Here is a 20,049-nt window from a genome sequence, read left to right as displayed (position 1 = left end):
GATGACAAACGCTTCTATGACGTAACAATAAACATGGCAATGATAATATTTCAAATGAATAAAACCGCGACGACCGCTATATTATTAAACATTATTTACGTCATAATGCTCATTATCATGTGTGACGTACTTCCCCAAGACAATCGAAATCATCGATCCGTGAAACACCAGCTGATTATGACGTCACAGATAATCAATAAAGGGGAGTGTTACAAAATAATAAGAAACATTTGAATATTTCCAAAATCGATTGTTTTACATTTGAAAACTTTATTTTTCCCTTTTCTTTTTGCACTTCATGTCTCGCAGGCAGTCGGGGCAATACCAACGACCTTTCGGTTTCAGAGTTAAACCAACACATGAGAAATGAAACCACTCGATGGGGCACTTCTTATTATCGCAACCAATCATTTGTCCAAAAGATACTTGATCGCAAACGCAGTAAGTTGGCTCGTCGGGGTCAATCGGGACGTCCACTTGAGGCGATGGAGAGCGAGTCGACATTCGTTCAAGTTGGGGCTGCGCGTTTCGCATAAAATTAAACATAAATATTATGTAATAAATAAAGTTTAATAGTCTGATTGAAAAAGTTTAATAAATTAAAATAAATAAATAAACTTAACTTATTAACAACAAATAGAAGCAAACTAGTACCAAAACGGCAGCCGTTAAAACATGTCCACATAAAGATAACTTACTTATTAAAAAACTAAAACAAGTACCCTGCTATATTAAAGAACTAAAACAAATACCCTGCTAGATTTCTTTTTCTTTTTTCCTTTATTGATCGATTTGTTTGAACCGTTAGAACTTGACGTGGAAGGTTTGGAAGAAGTTGTAACTTTTGTTGATGGTTTAGTTGTCGTAGATTTCAAAGTTGACACAACAGCCACCGGGAGTGCTATAGTGGTTGCCATGGAGATTGGTTCTTTTTTCTCGACCTTTTCACTTTTCTGCGTCTCGTCTTTGTTTGTCCTCGATTGCTCTTTCCTGACCTCCAGTGGTTGGTTTGCCGAACTTCCGTTACCGTGGTTACCACTCTTGGCGAACCCAGAATCCATCATGGAGTATTTAACCTGTTATGACATCACAAATAATTTTATTACATCACAAACCACCATTGTGACATCACAAACCACTATCAATATCACCTTATCTTGATATTGATTTTGTCGGCGTCGAGTTCGTTTCGAGCGATGATTGTCAACTTTCTGTGGAAATATTTTGGTAAATATTTAATCCTATTTGAAGCCATATGGGTGGGGTATCCTGGGTTTAATAGTGGGGTCAGGGGACCCAGGTTTGCCACAAAACCAAGACTAATATATAAATATGAATGTTTTTTTCCAGTCGCGCTTTATAACGAGTTATATAACTTTGTGTGTGATTGCTTTTAAAATAGAAATCCAATAAACTCACATTAGCTTCGCGACGAAACTCATCTTTTTGATCGGGACGATACGATATCTTGAACCGATAACTTGAATGTTCGAGACTTTTCTTCCGATTCTCAATCATTTCGTTTATCTGCAAATATTATGGCATCATCAACACAAAGTAAATAAGCTCATAAAGTTGGACGATTCGTGACCAAATAACAGTCTGGAATAAGTTCTACAAAATACTCAGCAAACAAAATCAAGTTTTATATATGTATGTATGGCTAATTGTCGACCTTTTCGTGAGTTTAAAAACAAAAACAGCATTATCAGTCTTTGCAATAAGTCTCATAAACTATTTAAAGGAATGTCGTCAAATACTTTAAATCCACCTGCTGGACAATAAATATCTTTTCATCCCCAAGTTCCTGACAACGACCCAACAATCGTTGAATTTGAACCAAACCCGATCGTTTTTTCGTTTCCCCGTCATTCGCGAATCCATCGTAAAGCGATTCAATCTCGCCGACCACCTCTGCAATGTTATTTGTAAGTTTAAACCTCATGCTAATAAACATCACAACTAAAATAACAAGTATAATATATCTAAACATTAAGTAAACCAAAGCAATGAATTATATATGCACAAATGATTAAGCAAATTAGTTTACAGTAATTTTATTATTAAAATTTAACAATTTAATAAAGTTGTGATCAGATGGAGAGGTTAGGTTACCTACTTAAATAAAAGCGTGACAACTAAACCGACACAATATTGCACTTTACAATAAAACACAATAACATCGTTACCTCGACAAGTGCAGTCAATTTCCCTCAATCTTGTGACGTTTCGTTGCAAATCAAACGGTAAATTCTCAACATAATCAACAAATTTATCCGCGTAATTCGTCGCTAAGTCTATGACCTCATCACTTACGTCACTAAAGTCTATATCGTCCATTATCACGTCACAAAGTCTTTATGGTTGGCTATTACATCACAATCCCCTGTTTGTTACCAAATTCTACAACATTTCCCTCAACCAATCAAAACGCAAAAATATTTCATGCTTGAGTTACTTTCGTCACGGTTAAATACCCATGAATCTAGCATAGAAATAGTATATTACAGTCGCTATTTATTCCTCCCCACCAAATATTTCAGAAATTAATATTTAACAGAAACGCGCATGTGACGTCATAATACAAACAAATATATCACAATGAGTAAGTGCTAGAGTTGTAAGTTCTTCGATAACATCTTGATTGTTACGTAGTTTTTGATTGTTACGTAGTTTACGTAGTATTCGAACACTTTTAGACATTGGTTTGTTGTATCATCACAAAGGTTACGTCATAATGTCGTCACAGGTAACTTGCGTTAGTATGACGTCAAAGAGTTTGATTAATTTGTTGATTGACAGGTGATTGTTAAAACTCATTACGTCACACTGCTACGATTGTTATATCCACAAGCGAATATTGATGACGTCAGGTATAAATAAATCACGTCATATACTAGTGACGTAATAACAACCATTGTTACAGGAAAGCGTTGATAGCTACGAACAACAACCTTACAAACAGCAAGACCTATCTTCAACGTTTGGGATATAAAGAAGCTAAAAGTTAGTATATTGCTATTTCTATATTATTTATATTTCTAACATTTCTATGTTTACAGCTCCCGCCAAAGCTGCGACACCTGACGGTCAAACTGAAGCAAATGTCAAAAAAACAATTGTGACATCATCAAAACCGACTGTGACGTCATCAAAGCTTATTGTTGTAACATCAAAATCACCTAACGCTACTGTGACACAAAAGAAGGCTGTGATGTCACCAGAAGTAATTATGACATCAAAACCAATCACTCCCCTATACACGAAGTAAACATAGAAACAACATAAACTACATAACAACCATTGTACTTTGCAGACGAAGTTGTGCGAACGGCCCCAACCCCGCATTACCCCAGGGTCCCGACCCCACCCTGCCACAAGGACCAAACAAACTTAACCTTTCAAGTTAAAACACAAAACATTTTATCGAATATTTTTATTTCCATGACGACCAACTTATCGCTTTCTTCGCATCTGTGGAAACATTGAGTTGAAACTTTGTAAATATTATAATAAACAAACCAAGTTACCTGAGTGGTGTTTCTACGCTTCCATGCAGCGTGGACCGATCCCCCGATGGAATGATTGAAACGATGTCCCTTGCCAAGACCACGACTGCTCTTACCGGCCGACGTTAGACCTCTCATCTCACGATGTTTCATCGTTGATTTACAAATCCATTGAATGTTTGGATCTCGTCGGATCGTCTGTGATGTGTTGGTGGTTACGATGGTTCATGGGTATTGTATGTGACCTTGGACAAGATACTTAACATCCATACAACCCAGTTGTCACCAATAGTTAAACATTCGATCACAAACCGATCGTGTGATTGACATCGAAGGTGTATAGAAGTAGTTTTAGATAAAAAAAGCAATAATGTTTTAATAAATAATTTTAAACACTATTCTGACAAGGATAAACGGACATTCCCAATAAATCAAGTCAGTCGACCACTGCACATAGCAGATACAATGTTTCCAAATATTTAACGTTTACAAGCGAAAACAATAGTTTCCTGTAACTTTAATTAAACACAAACATGCATGACAACCTGGCAGCAACAAAACATGAAATAAATCTAAAGTATAAAAGAACTAATCAATGTTTTTTTATGTTTTGTATTCCTAATCTTAACCTGCCTTTTATACAAATAAGGTTTCAAACTTTCAATTATCCTGATGAAAAGGAATACTGTTAAAAATGTTCAGGTTCATGGTGTTCTCAGAACTTCAATAAAACAAACTCTATTCCAACAACACACAGAAGCTAAACATAAAATAACACAGCACACATAACTATAAATACTGAAACATATGCTGTTAACAACAAATTATGGGAATCCCTAAACAAAAGTTGGTAAACATTATCCCAGCCAATGCTCTGTAACCAACAAACATATATTATAATGTGCAACCACCATCGTACCTTATGCATCGGATCAGCGAGAATGACTTCAAAATATTTGTAAGTCGAATCTTCTGCAACCCAGTAACTGTTGAGCACTCGTAGCGCCCCGCAGTGACGACCTACTCGCTCCTGGGGAAAGTTGGAAATTTATAAAACAGACCTTTTGCCTTAGATTTTGGTAGCGGAGATTGAAGAATATTTAAAACACAAAATAGAATATAGCAACAAAACATGTGGCTTAAACATGTTTACTGATAAAACGTATCCAGTTGTAAGAAGCGCAATCGCTACACGCAACGAACCACAAGAATTTATGTTTAACGACGGATATGAAGAATTTAACACGAACCTCAGCGACACTTTGAAGGTTTCTCGCAAACTTAAGTTGGTTAACTCCCTGGTGGACGGGTTTTCCGTAAGTTGCTCCTTTTGGAACAGGCTTCTTGCGACCCCCACGTCGGACACGGGCTCGGTAAATTACAAAACCTGGGAATATTATTTATTATATATCTTGAAACAGGGTAGCAAAGATCAAACGAATTGGAGCTATTGAAGAATCTTCGCTCCCCCCCACCTTATTTGCTAACTACTAATCCCTAGTGGTTAGCAAATAAGGTGGGGGGGATTCTTCACTAGCACCAACTAACTAAAACAACGAAGAGACGGGAATTGGCAGCAAATTGAAAGTCTTTAAGTTAAAATACGCTAGGGATAAAAACTTCTTGACGAAAAATGTCAAATAAAAACGTGGCTGCTAAATCCAACATACAATAAACTCACAGTAAGTTGTAGTTAATTAAAACAAAGTAATTAAAAGCATGGCTGCTGAGTAATTAGAAGAAAGGCGTAAGTTACCACGTTTGGCAAGCTAGACAGAAATACTAAAACATTGCAACACAGTACCTTGCTTAGCTTTGTAACCGAGTTTTCTCGCTTTATCTGGGCGTGTAGGTCTTGATGCCCGATGCACAGAGGAAAGTTGACGAAAATGCCAGCAACGAATTCTCAACAAATACCGAAGAACATCAGATTGTTTCTTCCGCCAAACCTCGCTCATGTATTTGTAAGCGCCCATCTAAATTATAACTTTGTATAAAAACCTCAAACTTTATATTTATAATAATTAAACCAACTGCTAGCTATAACAATACACTTCAAAGTTAAACAACCAACAAACTCGAAACTAAATTGATTTTTTGGATTAAATTTGATAAAACTTCGAACCTTGGAAGCTGGAGCTGAAAAGAAGGAAGTGACGTCACACGTGTTTCATGTGTTAACAACCACGCGATGGCGCTTAATAAAATATTTTGTCCCCGACGCGCTTTAACGAATATAAATTCTTCATGAATTCTGACGTCATAAATAACTCGCGTTTTTATTATGACATCACACAGCAATAAATTCCCCTTTATATTTATTAACATTGCTTCCAGCACCTTGTGCTTCATACGTCACTGTACACAAACAATATACATTATGATGAATAATTAGAGGTGTAATGAGATTTCTATGTTTAGTTTGTAGCAACTGGTGAAGCGTACGGCGCGATCATGGGACTTCCCTCTACTGCCTCTTGTGGCTCGCTGTCTGTAATGGAAAGATTTGAATTTCCATAAATGATTATGATATAATAGTATGTGACAAAACAACAGTTGATAAAACATGTTTACAGTTAATTGGAAGAAAAAAGGGCGGTTGCGACACCTAGCAGACGAACAACAAGCCATAGAAACAAAAGTTTTTGCAAAGATATTATAGTTTACACAAGGATTAATTATGACGTCACAAACCTTGCGTTTGTTCAACCGAAACGTCCACCACTGGAGGCAGGCTTGCAGCTAAGTTTTCCAACGAGGGCATGGGAATTCCCCCCGGTAAATTAATTGGGGGGATTCCCTCGGGTAAATTAATTGGGGGGATTCCTTCGGATAAGTTCATTGGGGGGATTCCCTGGGGTAAGTTCATCGGGGGTAGGGTGAAGTTGGGTAACGCTGGGAGAGGGGGAATACCTGGGGGGGTAATGTCGTTATTTGCATTGTTGTGTATTATAGGTGGGGGATTCTAGCAATAAGTTATGGCATAGTGATTAATGCATACCCTCTAGGCCTTCTACCATTGTGAATGTTACCTGAATCATAACTTACCAGACTCGAGTGTGATTGGTGGAAGGTCCGTTGAATAAGTTGTCGACGGCAACGAGATATTTACCAAGGGTGGTATTCCCGCACCTGTTAATGATGTCATAATTATCTATGATGTCATATTCAACCATTATGTCATAATCAATAATGATGTCATACCCGGCACCGCTGATGCGAAACTCGCTGAAGCAGATGAATCGGTAACCATGGAAACATACGTTGGTAACCCAGCGTTACCCGGCAACACGTTGCTACTCGTTGCCGTGGGCAACCCGTTCGTTGTCGTCATGGTTGGTTGGAGTTGAACCTTAAATAAAAATATTATATAGACATATATGACATAGAAATAATATATATAAATGTTGTTGTTCTTTTGAATATGATGTCGAATTTCAAAGGTTGGAATTTATCACAAAACATAGACATCATATATTTACCTCGGCAAACCCGTCACTAGATGTCGGAGGAGAGTCGACCACGTTCGTCGGGGTCGGATGTTTGACGCTCACCACTTTACCCTCGGTAAAAGGTTGGATCGGGATTCTGTGTAAGTAGCCGTACCCGATGCCGCATCCCATACTGTGGGGGTGTGGTGGTTATAGTGGGTATAATATATAGAAGGGGGTTACAACATAGGTGATACAAACCAGGGTGCTGGGGCCGAACATACACCCACAATAGTAGCTGCATTAAGTCTTGAATCCATAACCACTTGGTTAGAGGCCAGGACTAACCACTAAGCTACTATATCAAGGGGTAAGTATGGTGTATTGGGGTAACATTACAATAAATGGGGTTGAAACATATCCGTACCTTCCCTCCCCACCCCATGCACTGTTGGGTGTAATAATAACTTCACGCGACGCATCCGTGTCTTTATTATAAACAAACAACTTCAATTGTCGGCCATCGTGAGAATCGATCAACGTGAATAAATCGTCTTGCTGTAATGGATACTATTAATAGAAATCATATATACCAGCTGAGTCATCTTACCTCACTTAACAGCGAGTCAGCACCGATGATGTAATCGCTGAAAGGTCGTAACCCCGCGAGGTAAGCGGGGGCATTCGGTTCAACATCCTGGGTGACAAACATAATGCCAATCAATGTTTTATACAATTTGCGTAACATAAAGTATTAAAAATAAAATTAACGCTGGAATTTATCAGATTAATTAAAACAACGAAGAAAAGGGAATTGGCAGCAAAAACAACAGTCACTAAGAAAGTTATGGGTAAAAATGGTATTATTTGGGTAAGAATGTGAGTTAAAAAGATGTTTCTAAACTTTAAATTGTTACAAATATGTTTTATTATTTGGTTAAAACGCACCTAACTGCATTAAGATTCATATTTTGCAGTTTCTTTTGTAAAACCCAAACTTACCAAAACGTGCCACACGTTCTCATTAGCCCCGTCAAAGGAACAGAATCTTATCGAAACCCCCAACAAACCCTGACCCCCCCATATACTACTTGGGGTGAGAGTTACTTCACGAATCTGTTGGATAATCCAATATTTATAATGAATTCGGACAATATGTGGGAAAATTTGGGCCATTTGCATAATGTTTTATTTGGAGACAGCTTTCTAATAATACATTATATGAATACCGTTATTTGTTTTGTGTTAAAGCAGCTTGATGCCGATATATTTAAGTTTGTAAGTTTTATATTTTTATTATACTGACTTACACCTTAAGGTTTTAGCCTTTATGGAATGTAGTTTTTGACCAAGTAGTTTTAACATTTCTTATTTTCCTAATGTTCCATTAATATTTTAATTCTAACAGGATTTAGGTATAACCACAAGGCCCATGAACCTATGAAACGTAGTTAATACACCGCAACCATCGCACCCACCTTTAATGTCTTACTGCTGTACACAAACATCTTCACGGGTTTCTCAACATTCGCTCGAAGCAAATCCTTCAAACGATCGTCATCTTTGTTCTGATACAAAATAAATAAAGGTAAAATATTTTTTTTTAAATTAAAGGTTAATTATGACTAACAACCCACCAGTCTCGTATTTCCGATCATTACAATGAAATCGAAGAAAGGTTCTAACCCTGCCTTGTAACCGGGAGAATTCTCCTGGACCTGGAAGTAACGAGGAGTTAATAATGGAAAGTGTGATTGTATATTAATTATATTAAAGTTTAGAATAAATATAAAAAACTCACAGTTGGTTGCAAATATTTAATAAAAGTTATAATAATCAGTTTTAAACGCCGGTAAAGAACCCACCCCTCAGTAATAAGTAATAACCCCCATATACCCCCTAACCCTAACTAATAAACACTTTCCACCAGCCTAATCTGTTCTGGAGGATTCTTCACTAGTTCCGAAACGTGAAGCATGCACATAATTGCAATGATACCGATAGTCAAACACTGACCCGCAAAACATGATACCCCTCAGTTCCACCACCAGGAATCTCAACGCTATTCCCAGCTCCCATTGTTAGATGTTGTCCTCACTGTGACGCAACAATAAAAACAATGAAAACGCGATTGACGCTACTTGTTACGCATGACTGAACATGCAACGTCATAATTTACAACAAATTCACACCGCTTCATGCGGTGTTCCATAGAAATAGCAAACTAGGTTTTAAATGAATTAAACGCGTTTTACCTGAAAATTCTCAATAAACCACATATTTACACACTTATATATATGTGAATTATTAACTCTAATCTTAAGTAACCTGAATATTGTATTAATAATTTTACTCCAAACAACTAAACTCCTAACCCCTAACCCCAATAAAGCACATTAACCCACAATTGATAACTTTCCTCCGTACAACTTCACATAACCCATATACATATAGTAATCTTGCTATACTAACCCCCCAACCCCCAACTTTAGTAACAATCCCTCTACACTAACTACCCCACCCCATACACATATTACTTCCTACGCTGATATTTCTACCCCAAATAACAATATCAACAACGATAAATATTCGTTTAATTTATTTAAAGAAACAATCCGTCAAAATAATCTTCAAATTCGTCTTCCCTGGAAGAGAACAAACATCAATTACAAATCAACATTTATCTCAATGAACACGATAAAAAAGAGAAAAGCTGTTAAACAAGCTATCGATAAAAACGGTTGTACCCAATATACCCAATAATAATGCATCCCAAATAATGCACATATGACATCACAATGCACATATGACATCACAATGCATATACGACATCACAATGCACATATGACATCACAATGCATATGACATCACAATACCTTGACTTGGTATCTTCGACAGGTATAGGTTTCGTCCAAATATGGTCGTCATCATCGGGGCGGGGGTTTCCACCTCGACTTGAAGTTGAGGGGTCTAAAACACAACAAGTTGTTGTAACACGGTTGTAAGTTTGTAGGTGAATATTCAAATACCTGATGTTTCAATTTCTTCCGATTTAATTTTCTTCATTTTATCTTTTCGTCGATCAGGTTTTTTAATTTTCTTTGTTACGTCTCTTTTTCTAAAACCCACATTATTATCATACAACAAGAACATAGAAACAACATAAACAACCATAGAAACCACATACTTATGCCGATAATTGAGTTTATACGAACACTCGGGGCACAATCGTGACTTGACCAGCGTATTCCTCATCCCCCCACCCTCTGTGTATTTAAAATTAACTTCCCAAGTTCGTAATCCTTCCCTTTCATCACATTTGGTGTTCGAACAAATGAATTGACCCTTGCCCGAGATCACCTGCGATTAATTATTATTTTTAAAATTAATTATTATTTTTTAAAACTTAAAAAAAATTTCACCTCTTTTTCAATTCTCCATCTTAATGCGATTTTATTTTCTTTATATTTAGCCAGATCACATATGGTATATTCCTTATATAATTTGCTCCAATATTTATAAGCCAACTTCTCCTCCCAACTTCTTCCACTCTTCTCACTCTCCTCCTCCTCCCATAGAAATCTATGATTCTCCTTTATGACATCATGATCAGTTTTATCTTTGGACCTGAAACATAACTTTTATTCCAAAGAGCTTTGAACCCGAACCCCCAACTTACGAATCTCTTGTGAAATCTGATCGTTTTCCTCCGTATAGGAACAAGTAATCGTTCACCAGCTTCTTGTGACGTTGATACTAAAAATATAAAGAGATTATTAATGAATGTTGAATGAATGAAAATTATTTATTTAACAGTCGTTATAACTTGTTCCGTTTCATACACCTTGTGCCCGCTTACAACCACGTGTGCAACCCCCTTTACCCACCGCATCCATCGCAAGCAACCCATGATATCGCATCCGCTTCCCTTCCTCAATGTCAACAAGATCCGTCGCTGACCTCTTCGATGGTTTTAACGTTCGATGTTTGTGATGTAATAATCCCAATCTACCACTGTGATGTCATAATGTTAATAATGACACAACAGTAGTTTTTATTTATAGTGTTTAACGACTGTGGTTTTGCAGCTAATTCCCTTCTCTTCGTTGTTTTAATTAATCTCCACTATCGTATGCGTAGATATAAATACTTATGTTATGATTATATTAAAAAAGTTATAACAATGGAAATTACCTGTCAGGTTTCTTGTACAATTCATTATTTCTTTGTTTGTTTATTTTATTTTGTTGAACTTCGCTCCCACTCGCCGATTCACTGAACTCTGAACCGTAACTCCCGATCTGGAGAATCTTTGTTTATTTAAGTTAAATAAAGTTAAATTAAACTTACGTTGTAATCCATAGACCACTGTCAGTGTTGCCAGATCAATTTCTCTGTAATGATCGTTGCATTGTGTATAGAACGAACCTGAATTCACTGGCAGCACTGTGTAAAAGTGTTGCCAGATTTGTAAACAAAAGCGTGAACCGCTTGATTTAATGATTGTGACATCATAAACAAAGATGTTCGGGAATTACCCTGATAAGATATTTTGGTTTGTGACGTAACAAACGTGGTTGTGATGAGTAAAAAGTTCCAGAAGATACCAATTCACGTGGTTGAATATCATAATGACGTAAGAATGAGGTGTATTCTTGAATATTGTTGTAGAATATGCGTAATAATAAGATAACAATCACCCGCAAGTAGGTGGTAACAACCGCAGTTAAATAAGTTACATTTATTCACAACTAAATACTTATAAACACATACTTTTACTCTACATATAACTTCGTAACTTAACTACTAGTTATTTTATAACCAAGTTACCCCCAGGTCCTTACCCCAATCTACCGTTGCATCGGATCCAAACACCTCCCTCTCCATAATTCTGCGCTCATCCATTTCGATTCGCATCCAGACCTAGGAGTCCCAGAAGATTTCGATGCGCGACAAATATTCAATAAAAATATTTTGTTCCAGTAAAAAATCATTTCTTTGAGTTAACTTTGACGCTGATTGTTTCAATATTCTATACAAGTTACCCTTATCGGGGTTGAATGACATATTATATATTTTAATGTTTCATTTACCTTGATGAAGCCGACTTGTACAGGAAACATGGTTTAATATGTTATTTAGTTATTTGTGATGTCATAATGTTCATTATCTTATTATTTGTTACAGAATAATCTCAATTGAGAATTGGATTCTACCAGCCGTGTACGCCGGACATTTTAGTTCGATCGTTTGGTTTAAACCACGGTGGGCAAACCAGATAAAACAAGGAACATATTGTTTCTATGTTGGTCGGGATAAAGTTACAAATAAATTATGGTTTGTTGTTTTTAACTTCAAGTTCCGTGAATTAAATAAATATTTGCAGTGTTTCATGCCACGACCCGTATTTCCTGAGCGATTGCGTTTATGTTAATGAGGTTTCTATGTTGAATAAGAAGCTCGTTACTTTATATGTTGTTGATGTTGAGGACAATAGGTGGGTTTGTGATGTTATAATGACATCATCCCTTATGACATCATCATTCCAGCCCCCCCACCGATATATTACTCCCCAACCAACATTACGTCCTCGATATCGACCTCGATTATTTCTCGACACAAAATCCGTTCCTTGATATGTTTCCACCGGGTGACCTCAGCGAGCTCACGAGGATTTACAAGTTCCAACATTCGGACGATCATGTAATGATGTCATTACTGATTATGTCATTATCAATGACATCATTGTTTACAGGATATTGATGGTTGCTTGGCAACTCGAAGGGAACAATTGGATGAATTGAGATCTTGGATCGAGAAGATGAAGTCCGGATGCGGGGATGAGGAGGGTCGAGGGTCCATGGTAGATGGGAGGTTGGATGACATCTGCTTGTTTTTGTCTTTTCCTTAAAATTCTCCTTTTTTCACAGATTCCTAAGTTTTCAACAAATCGTGAAAAATTATGAAAATAAATTGGGACGAAAACTGGAGGCTGATGATTACGACATTGTTTGTGTTTAATAGAAATCAAATAAATATTACAAGATATCTATGTTTCAGATCCACGGGGCAGGTTGCGCAACAGGGGAACCCCCCCTACCCCACCACGTGGCAACGAACGAAGAAATTCAAGGAAGTTTAAAAAAAGTTGAAAATATTTTGAAAAACCTTCCGTGGAAACCGGTGATGGTCACGGTTGCTAGGTAACCATGTGATGCATGAATAAACAACCATTATGACATCATAATGTAGGTCTTCAATCGATGATTATTGTCCGAAACATCAAGTCGAGTTCATCCAATCAGAAGTCGAGGAAATGTTGAGGTCGTTGTACCATGACGTTGATGTCATCCATTCATATTGATGATGTCATAATACTGTGGTCTGTGACATCATCGATGACATCATTAAACTTTTTTTTTCTTCTTTTGTTGTTCATCTGTAACAAAACAATGAAATATTTACTTATTATGACATCACAATCAACAATTGTTTTACCTGGCAGAAAATCTTGAAACATTTTTCGTTTCTTTTCTATTTTTTCTTGAAAACTTTTCCAATCTTCGTTTCTTTGATGAAATTGTCGAATCGCAAATTTACGAAATATATGTTTTCCATGTTGGTCGTTCGTTAATGAAGACTCGTGGGGAACTGTGGGTATTATGATGTCATAATACGATAGCGAAGATCAAATTAATTATAACAACAAAGAAAAGGAAGTTTGGGCGTCAAATAAAAACGTGGCTGCTAAACCTAAAATACAATATTATGACTCAGCTATAAACTTACCCAACGACTCAGCGATTATTATTTTCATTTTAATCGAGGATTGACGCCAAATATTTTCCAAAACGCGACTTCCGTATTTATCCATCGCAATCTTGAAGAAAACATCCTAGGAATGAAAACTTGTATTAAATAAATATTTAATGGTTAAAATGCATCTCTGTCACAATAAGATGCTTCATATTTCATAGAACTTTATCCTGACTGTTCTTCTGTTACGAGAATCGTCCAACTTCATGCGCATTAGACCAGGACCAGATTCACAGTTATATTTAATACAAACTTATTTAAAAAACTTTTATTCAAATTATTTTCAAACCTTTGTTTTTTCGATCCACTTCAATTTCCGTTTTGCACGAACTTTTTCCGACGAAAAAAAAGCATCCACTAGGTGGCTTCCTGGAGCAGAGCACGCTAGGGTCACCGTGTGGCTGGAAGGAATTTCCAAAAAACTTTTGACGAAAACAAATATTTTGTCGAACTTGAGGATTGTTTGCAGAAGAAGCGAACCGTGGTACGCTACTTTGAATGTGGGTGGCTGGGGTCAAAAGGTCATGGTTAGGGATATCATAGCGATGATGTCTTAATGATGTCATAATGATGCCTAATTACTACAAACAAGCATCAAACAGAAATCTAATTCAAGGAATTGTATTTTTGCTTGATATTTTTTACATAAATTGACATTAACCGTTTCTTATTCAAATAAAATGTGGATGAATATATTATTTCTATGCTTACTTTATCGGGATCAAATGTTTTCGAGAACATTTTATCATAAGATGAAAGACTCGCCACTAGAGGGACAATCAACTTTTTCTTCTCGTCATCGTCGCAGTTGAATGCCTGGATATAATATTTCTATTAAATACTACAACAGCATGAGATGATAAAATTTAATGTTCGATGCAAAATATTTGGGGTGTTTGAATGAAAGACTTTGTTCCAAAATGTTTAATTGAAGATATCTATGTGATATAAAACTAATTTATCAGCAATAATAAAACACAACCACTATAAATGACCACAATATATATGATATCTATGAATCCCACGTTAGGGAAACCACCCACCTTCATCACCATGGTAACAAACGTAGATTGCGTTGTGGGTGAACGCACACACCCCTCACCCAGTTTAACGACGACCCCAGGGCGACCCGCGTTAATAATTTTCAACATTTCCTTTGAGAGGATCGAGAATATGCCGTCAAACTAAATAAACAATACTTATATATTAAGTATATCATCTCTCACACTTATAATACACCTAGCCGCATCAGTATATATAATATATGCACGTAACTTGTTTGTATGAAGTGTTGGAGTACAATATTTAGTGCGTATCCCATAAGTTGACAAACTCATGGCTTGACACCCCATCGCAGGTGTGAACATTCCAAGACACTTAACAGCTGATGATGTCCCAAGTATAACGAACCAGGAGATTTCTTTCAACCAACCAACCTCAATCTTATCGTTCTCGATCAACTTTTGCACCACAAAGTTAGCCACCGGGTGGCAGGCAAGCTCCACCAACTTTTCCTCGTCTGTGGAAATTATTTCGAAGATTTTCCGACACGTTTCCACATCGCCGAACTCGACCAAACTCTCCACTAGGTGGCTTCCTGTGCGATCTTTCGATAAAATCAACAACGTCCTGGAATATAAGATGTCTATGTTTGGCACATATATAAGATGTCTATGTTTGGCAAATATATAAGATGTCTATGTTTGGCACATATATAAGATGTCTATGTTTGGCACATATATAAGATGTCTATGTTTACAAAACATTAACGCTGTTACACCAATGTTTTATTCAGCCAAACAACGATAACCTTAGTTAGATATCTATGCTCACCCCTCGTCGCAAGCTTTTAATATCTTCCCACATAAAGATCTTATTAACGCTTCCGATCGAATGTTACAAACTCGCAATAATATCGAGACACTAGGTGTCCCACTTTGGTTGGTGAGGATTTCTATGAAACATAGAAATATTCAATTTTGAAGGATGTGAAAACATAAAAATAATAAAATATAATAACTATCTGGTAAAGTAACTTTTATCCATGGAAATAATATTTATAAGAATAATGAACGTGAAAATATAGATATAATGTTGTTGAACTCACCGACAAGATTCTTCCGTTTGAGTTTACAAACCTCGTCAACAAACACCTTCAGTGATGTCATAGAGGGTTGGGGGAGGGTCGGTATTATGACATCATTTCCTGTAAGTGGGGTTAAAGTTACAAACATTGTTTTATAAATATTTTGCTTTTACCAAATTTGTTATAAACATATAATACTGTGGGGTAAGATGGGACACTTTTGGTACATGATATCCAAATATCCTGATCGTGTTTTTAAACAATTAACAACGGTCTATGAAAGTCGTGAGGATACTGTTTTATATTTCTTTGAAAGTTCTTTGTTTACTACTAAATGGGACGAGAAAATAGAATGAAAGTGACCCATCTTTCCCCACTTTACTGTATAATACAGTAATACATATATACGTTTATGTGTTGAGAATAAGTTATTGTTTTTAATAGTATTTTTTTCACCTGAATCCTTGGTGGCGAGTATAACTCCCCCTAGTGTTGAAAACATTGACCTCGCTACGTGCGATTGATGAACGTGGGTCAACCATGACGGAATGTCCTCGCATATTAACGAGGATATTTCATGTAGGGTGACGTCGATGTCCGACCATGTTGAGTTATCCGGGTCTGTGGGGGTTGCATTGTGAATTTCATAAACATATTATACACTCGTTATCACGGCCTGTTGTTATTGTACGTGGTTTGGCAGCAGGTTTACTGACATGCGTTATGTTAGAAGAGTTTTGAACTAAACTTCAGTTTTTCATCTTAAACAACATTTTCATCAAAGAAAGCAAGATGGGAGGCATGCCACTGTAAGTTTTGAAACAGGGGTGACATCATGTTCGAGAACCACAGTTTAAGCTTTACCCAAGTTACACCCTTTTGTTAGATGTTTATTACAATTGCCACAAATGTTACAGCCCCCCTCTTACCATTGTTGCGTAACAAAACAATTTGTTTCAAAGTTTTCTGCACGACGTGACTCGCTTGTTGGCTACCCGCTACCTCTATGATGTCATCATTGTACGCCTGTGATGTCATAATCAATGTTTGTGATGTCATAATAAGATAAAAAAATTCGTTAAACATTCGCTAATAGACTTATATGCACGTTAACTTGTAAGTAGGCACTATCACTGTGAAGATAAATAAGTTACATCAAGTATTTACAACAACACAACAAACCCACCTTCAAAAGTTGCAACAAATGCTTTGGGGTCGCGACCCCCACAAATTGTTCGAGGATGAAACTCGAAGATTTCATGAAACTCAACTTTACTTCGCTTCCAACAATTTCCTCGAAAAAATTCTCAAGAAAAATATTTTTCATTTCTTCGTCTTCGAACCCATTTCTAAAAATAGAATCGGCTTGCCTGAGGTACGGCACAGTGGCTGGGTCAAAGGTCGACTTATTGTCATCTGTTGTGATGTCATCCATCTAAACAAATAAATTGTGACATCATAAATAAAGAATAATTTGAACTATATATAAGATTTCCATGACAACCAAATTTACGTTTAAGCGCACAATTCATAGAAATAATAATAACATCCATTTATAACCACAGGTCCAGAGGAACATAGAAACAATATATTTTTCACGAGTCACTAGTATCGCCATGGTGACTATTCCATGACTCGTAAGTTTTCAAAAGTTCCATCGACGAGCTTGGGCGAATCTTTTTCAAAGATTTCAAGAAATCGTTAAAGTTGATTTTCCTCATCGAGTTCACGTCAATAGTTGTGAACATAGCTTGCGGGATCTCACGCACGGGACCAAGCGAAGCATCCTTCGCAAGTTCCGTTAAATCACTGAATGAGTAACCCTCCGTACGCCTCCCAAGCTCCTTAATCTCCCTGTCACCTAGTGGTGAGTCATGTTTCTTCAACAACATCTTTATCAGATCACCTCGTGTCCCAACATCTGGGAGCCGAACGTAGATCCTCTTTGGAAACCTCCTCAACGCAGCATCGTCAAGTTCATGAGGTCGGTTGGTTGCTCCCATGACTAGGACTTGATCCCCCTCCCCCGAGCCCACCCCGTCAAACTGAAGAAGGAACTCGGTTTGCAACCTCCGCGTCGAGTCGTTCTCATTCTCTTGTCGTGTCCGGAGGAGAGAATCAATCTCGTCGATAAAGATGATACTCGGTTGAACCTGGGGATTAAACATCATATTATGGTTAACATTAACTTTAATATGCATTGGACGATGAATATGGATTGTTGAACTCATATTTAGACTATAATGCTGCTACATTACATAATGCTGAATTAAACATGATATTAACTTCCAATATTACACAATCACCAGTAGTTACATAATAACATAGTAGTACAAAGCCAGGTTGGCTTCAAACAATTGTTTTGTGAAACCTCATGGGTTCACTGAGGCGTGACACCATACAAAGTAATAGAGAGGAAGAATTATGAACGAATTATCGTATATGGGTGGGGTCCTGCAGCAAAGCCATGGAACTTAATATTTACAAAAGAGTCGACTCCATTACCCCAATAACTAACCAAACCCCCCTACCTCCCGTGCGACGGCAAACAACGCCTTCACCATCTTCTCCCCTTCCCCAACCCACTTTGACGTCAACGTGGCTGCGCTAATATTGAAGAAAACCGATTTTGCTTCCGATGCCACAGCCTTCGCGAGAAGTGTCTTCCCGTTACCGGGGGGCCCGAATAATAACAACCCCTTCGCGGGGGATCGCAACCCGTGAAATAAGTCCGGTCGTAGAGCAGGTAAGATGACGATTTCTTGCAGAGCTTGTTTAGCTGTATGTTGCCCCGTAACGTCATCAAACTTAACCATGTTCCCCTCAGGTTTAACAGCCGTGTCCATAATCCTCTTAGCCATTTCTTCGGGCACCGAACGTAGAGTTTTACTCGGTTTCTTTTTGGTTGGTTTGTCCGATGTTGACCCAGAGTTGCCCCTGGGTGTTGACCCAGAGTTACCCCTGGAAGTTGACCCAGAGTTACCCCTGGGAGTTGACCCAGAGTTAACCCTGGGAGTTGACCCAGAGTTACCCCTGGCCGTTGACCCAGAGTTACCCCTGGCCGTTGACCCAGAGTTACCCCTCGTGGTGGGTGAATGGTTTCTTTTACTTGAATTTACTTTCAAACTTTGAGTAGATTTTGCTGACTCATCTTTCTTGTTGGATAAAACGCTGACTCGCTCTCTTGCCATTGTTAAATTTTTCAACATTTTTGTTTGAAGTCGATTAATTTTCTCCCGTTCTCCGGGAACCCCCCCACCCCGAATATTAACCCCCTTCTCTAATTCACCCACCCCACATAGATACAACATTAAAGCTTCCTTTTTATCAACGATGGATTCATTTTCGTCGATCTCTAGCGCCCTCGTCATGTAATTAAACGCAACCTCATGATGGCGCTTCACACGACTGAGCAACGATGACATTGTGATGTCACAATCAACCTAACAATCTGTGGATAAACATATTATGACATCACAATAACACGATAAATAAATGTACGTAGTATGTTGTAATGCTTATACAGCAAGATTACTATATAACAAAGTAAGTCCGTATATTTAACTATCCTATAAAAGTTCTAATAGCAATCCATGTAATGCATTTAAATATACAAGTTAAAGAGAACAATACGAGGTGTCATGAATAAATAAGTTTTCCACCAGATATATTTAAAACACAGCATCTGTAGAGTATGACGGATCCGTTCTTGCAAAAGTGCAAATTAAAAATACGAGAAAATTAATTGGTTTTTCACTTTCTCTGATCACTATGACATCACAATACTCAACAATAACCTTCAACTTACATTACAAAATCTAAATATACGCGTTAATAGTCCTCAATAAACACAAGGTTATAATCCATCAAAATACCCCAGCAATCCACAAACGCACAACTTACGTGTAAACATTTTCGCTTCAAACATGCGAACCAAATATTAAATCAACCTTTATAGTTGTTTAAACATATATAATCACATAACGTAGTTGAAACCAGGAATTGGAAACCAAACACACAATACACTCCCATTAACTTTGGTAAACCCTTTGTATAACGAATGCAATATAGAAGGTACATAGTTTCAAAACTCGAATACTAAACAATGAACACCACACAAACCTGTTCTGACGTCACAATACCATATATTCTAAACTCTCTGTATATATTACGTCACAATACCTTAACAATGGTAGAACACGAGCTT

The 20,049-nt window shown here is 37.3% G+C and overlaps 8 protein-coding genes and 1 long non-coding RNA gene across 9 annotated transcripts; 3 read left to right on the top strand and 6 right to left on the bottom strand.

The window, feature by feature from the left end:
• Positions 1 to 12: 12 nt before the first annotated feature.
• Positions 13 to 2,463, bottom strand: LOC149725975 (inhibitor of growth protein 4-like). The gene is made up of 6 exons (XM_089891082.1): positions 2,190 to 2,463; positions 1,772 to 1,914; positions 1,420 to 1,527; positions 1,152 to 1,211; positions 753 to 1,076; positions 13 to 519 (listed from the first exon to the last, which is right to left on the bottom strand). Exons 1-6 carry the CDS (start codon positions 2,338 to 2,340, stop codon positions 271 to 273), a joined length of 1,035 nt encoding a protein of 344 aa, XP_089747208.1. The 5' UTR covers positions 2,341 to 2,463; the 3' UTR covers positions 13 to 270.
• A 79-nt stretch (positions 2,464 to 2,542) lies between these two features.
• LOC149725974 (uncharacterized) lies at positions 2,543 to 3,529 on the top strand. The gene is made up of 5 exons (XM_089891087.1): positions 2,543 to 2,749; positions 2,803 to 2,873; positions 2,927 to 3,006; positions 3,063 to 3,267; positions 3,317 to 3,529. Exons 1-5 carry the CDS (start codon positions 2,738 to 2,740, stop codon positions 3,408 to 3,410), a joined length of 462 nt encoding a protein of 153 aa, XP_089747213.1. The 5' UTR covers positions 2,543 to 2,737; the 3' UTR covers positions 3,411 to 3,529.
• Positions 3,422 to 5,764, bottom strand: LOC149725973 (large ribosomal subunit protein eL15-like). Its single transcript, XM_089891085.1, has 6 exons — positions 5,635 to 5,764; positions 5,314 to 5,485; positions 4,760 to 4,896; positions 4,429 to 4,539; positions 3,531 to 3,707; positions 3,422 to 3,474 (listed from the first exon to the last, which is right to left on the bottom strand). The coding sequence occupies exons 2-6, from the start codon at positions 5,483 to 5,485 to the stop codon at positions 3,457 to 3,459; spliced, it is 615 nt and encodes a 204-aa protein (XP_089747211.1). The 5' UTR covers positions 5,635 to 5,764; the 3' UTR covers positions 3,422 to 3,456.
• Positions 5,765 to 5,810: 46 nt separating this feature from the next.
• On the bottom strand, positions 5,811 to 9,095 carry LOC149725972 (Golgi reassembly-stacking protein 2-like). The gene is made up of 11 exons (XM_089891078.1): positions 8,957 to 9,095; positions 8,578 to 8,658; positions 8,419 to 8,508; positions 7,943 to 8,056; positions 7,551 to 7,637; positions 7,368 to 7,498; positions 6,992 to 7,133; positions 6,714 to 6,861; positions 6,558 to 6,641; positions 6,204 to 6,422; positions 5,811 to 6,000 (listed from the first exon to the last, which is right to left on the bottom strand). Exons 1-11 carry the CDS (start codon positions 9,017 to 9,019, stop codon positions 5,927 to 5,929), a joined length of 1,233 nt encoding a protein of 410 aa, XP_089747204.1. The 5' UTR covers positions 9,020 to 9,095; the 3' UTR covers positions 5,811 to 5,926.
• LOC149725971 (uncharacterized) lies at positions 8,386 to 9,230 on the top strand. Its single transcript, XR_016386341.1, has 2 exons — positions 8,386 to 8,528; positions 8,871 to 9,230. It is a non-coding gene; the product is annotated as an uncharacterized LOC149725971 (long non-coding RNA).
• A 292-nt stretch (positions 9,231 to 9,522) lies between these two features.
• Positions 9,523 to 11,451, bottom strand: LOC149725970 (protein FRA10AC1 homolog). Its single transcript, XM_089891084.1, has 9 exons — positions 11,291 to 11,451; positions 11,135 to 11,241; positions 10,828 to 10,954; positions 10,620 to 10,696; positions 10,363 to 10,567; positions 10,128 to 10,300; positions 9,970 to 10,058; positions 9,817 to 9,910; positions 9,523 to 9,585 (listed from the first exon to the last, which is right to left on the bottom strand). Exons 1-9 carry the CDS (start codon positions 11,300 to 11,302, stop codon positions 9,543 to 9,545), a joined length of 927 nt encoding a protein of 308 aa, XP_089747210.1. The 5' UTR covers positions 11,303 to 11,451; the 3' UTR covers positions 9,523 to 9,542.
• Positions 11,444 to 13,562, top strand: LOC149725969 (UPF0489 protein C5orf22 homolog). Its single transcript, XM_089891079.1, has 9 exons — positions 11,444 to 11,576; positions 11,777 to 11,922; positions 12,128 to 12,277; positions 12,327 to 12,437; positions 12,490 to 12,643; positions 12,696 to 12,814; positions 12,871 to 12,949; positions 13,001 to 13,143; positions 13,193 to 13,562. Exons 1-9 carry the CDS (start codon positions 11,523 to 11,525, stop codon positions 13,302 to 13,304), a joined length of 1,068 nt encoding a protein of 355 aa, XP_089747205.1. The 5' UTR covers positions 11,444 to 11,522; the 3' UTR covers positions 13,305 to 13,562.
• Positions 12,940 to 17,871, bottom strand: LOC149725968 (nucleolar protein 9-like). The gene is made up of 13 exons (XM_089891065.1): positions 17,749 to 17,871; positions 17,029 to 17,277; positions 16,772 to 16,868; positions 16,299 to 16,463; positions 15,864 to 15,962; positions 15,590 to 15,710; positions 15,193 to 15,385; positions 14,800 to 14,940; positions 14,468 to 14,572; positions 14,046 to 14,264; positions 13,730 to 13,835; positions 13,439 to 13,591; positions 12,940 to 13,379 (listed from the first exon to the last, which is right to left on the bottom strand). The coding sequence occupies exons 1-13, from the start codon at positions 17,761 to 17,763 to the stop codon at positions 13,348 to 13,350; spliced, it is 1,695 nt and encodes a 564-aa protein (XP_089747191.1). The 5' UTR covers positions 17,764 to 17,871; the 3' UTR covers positions 12,940 to 13,347.
• LOC149725967 (spastin-like) lies at positions 17,279 to 20,009 on the bottom strand. The gene is made up of 2 exons (XM_089891068.1): positions 18,374 to 20,009; positions 17,279 to 17,995 (listed from the first exon to the last, which is right to left on the bottom strand). The coding sequence occupies exons 1-2, from the start codon at positions 19,265 to 19,267 to the stop codon at positions 17,438 to 17,440; spliced, it is 1,452 nt and encodes a 483-aa protein (XP_089747194.1). The 5' UTR covers positions 19,268 to 20,009; the 3' UTR covers positions 17,279 to 17,437.
• Between the last annotated feature and the right edge of the window lie 40 nt (positions 20,010 to 20,049).

Source organism: Ciona robusta, chromosome 13, assembly GCF_009617815.1.
Source record: "Ciona robusta chromosome 13, ASM961781v2".
Classification (NCBI taxonomy): Eukaryota; Metazoa; Chordata; class Ascidiacea; order Phlebobranchia; family Cionidae; genus Ciona; species Ciona robusta.
This window is presented reverse-complemented; position numbering and strand designations above follow the sequence as displayed.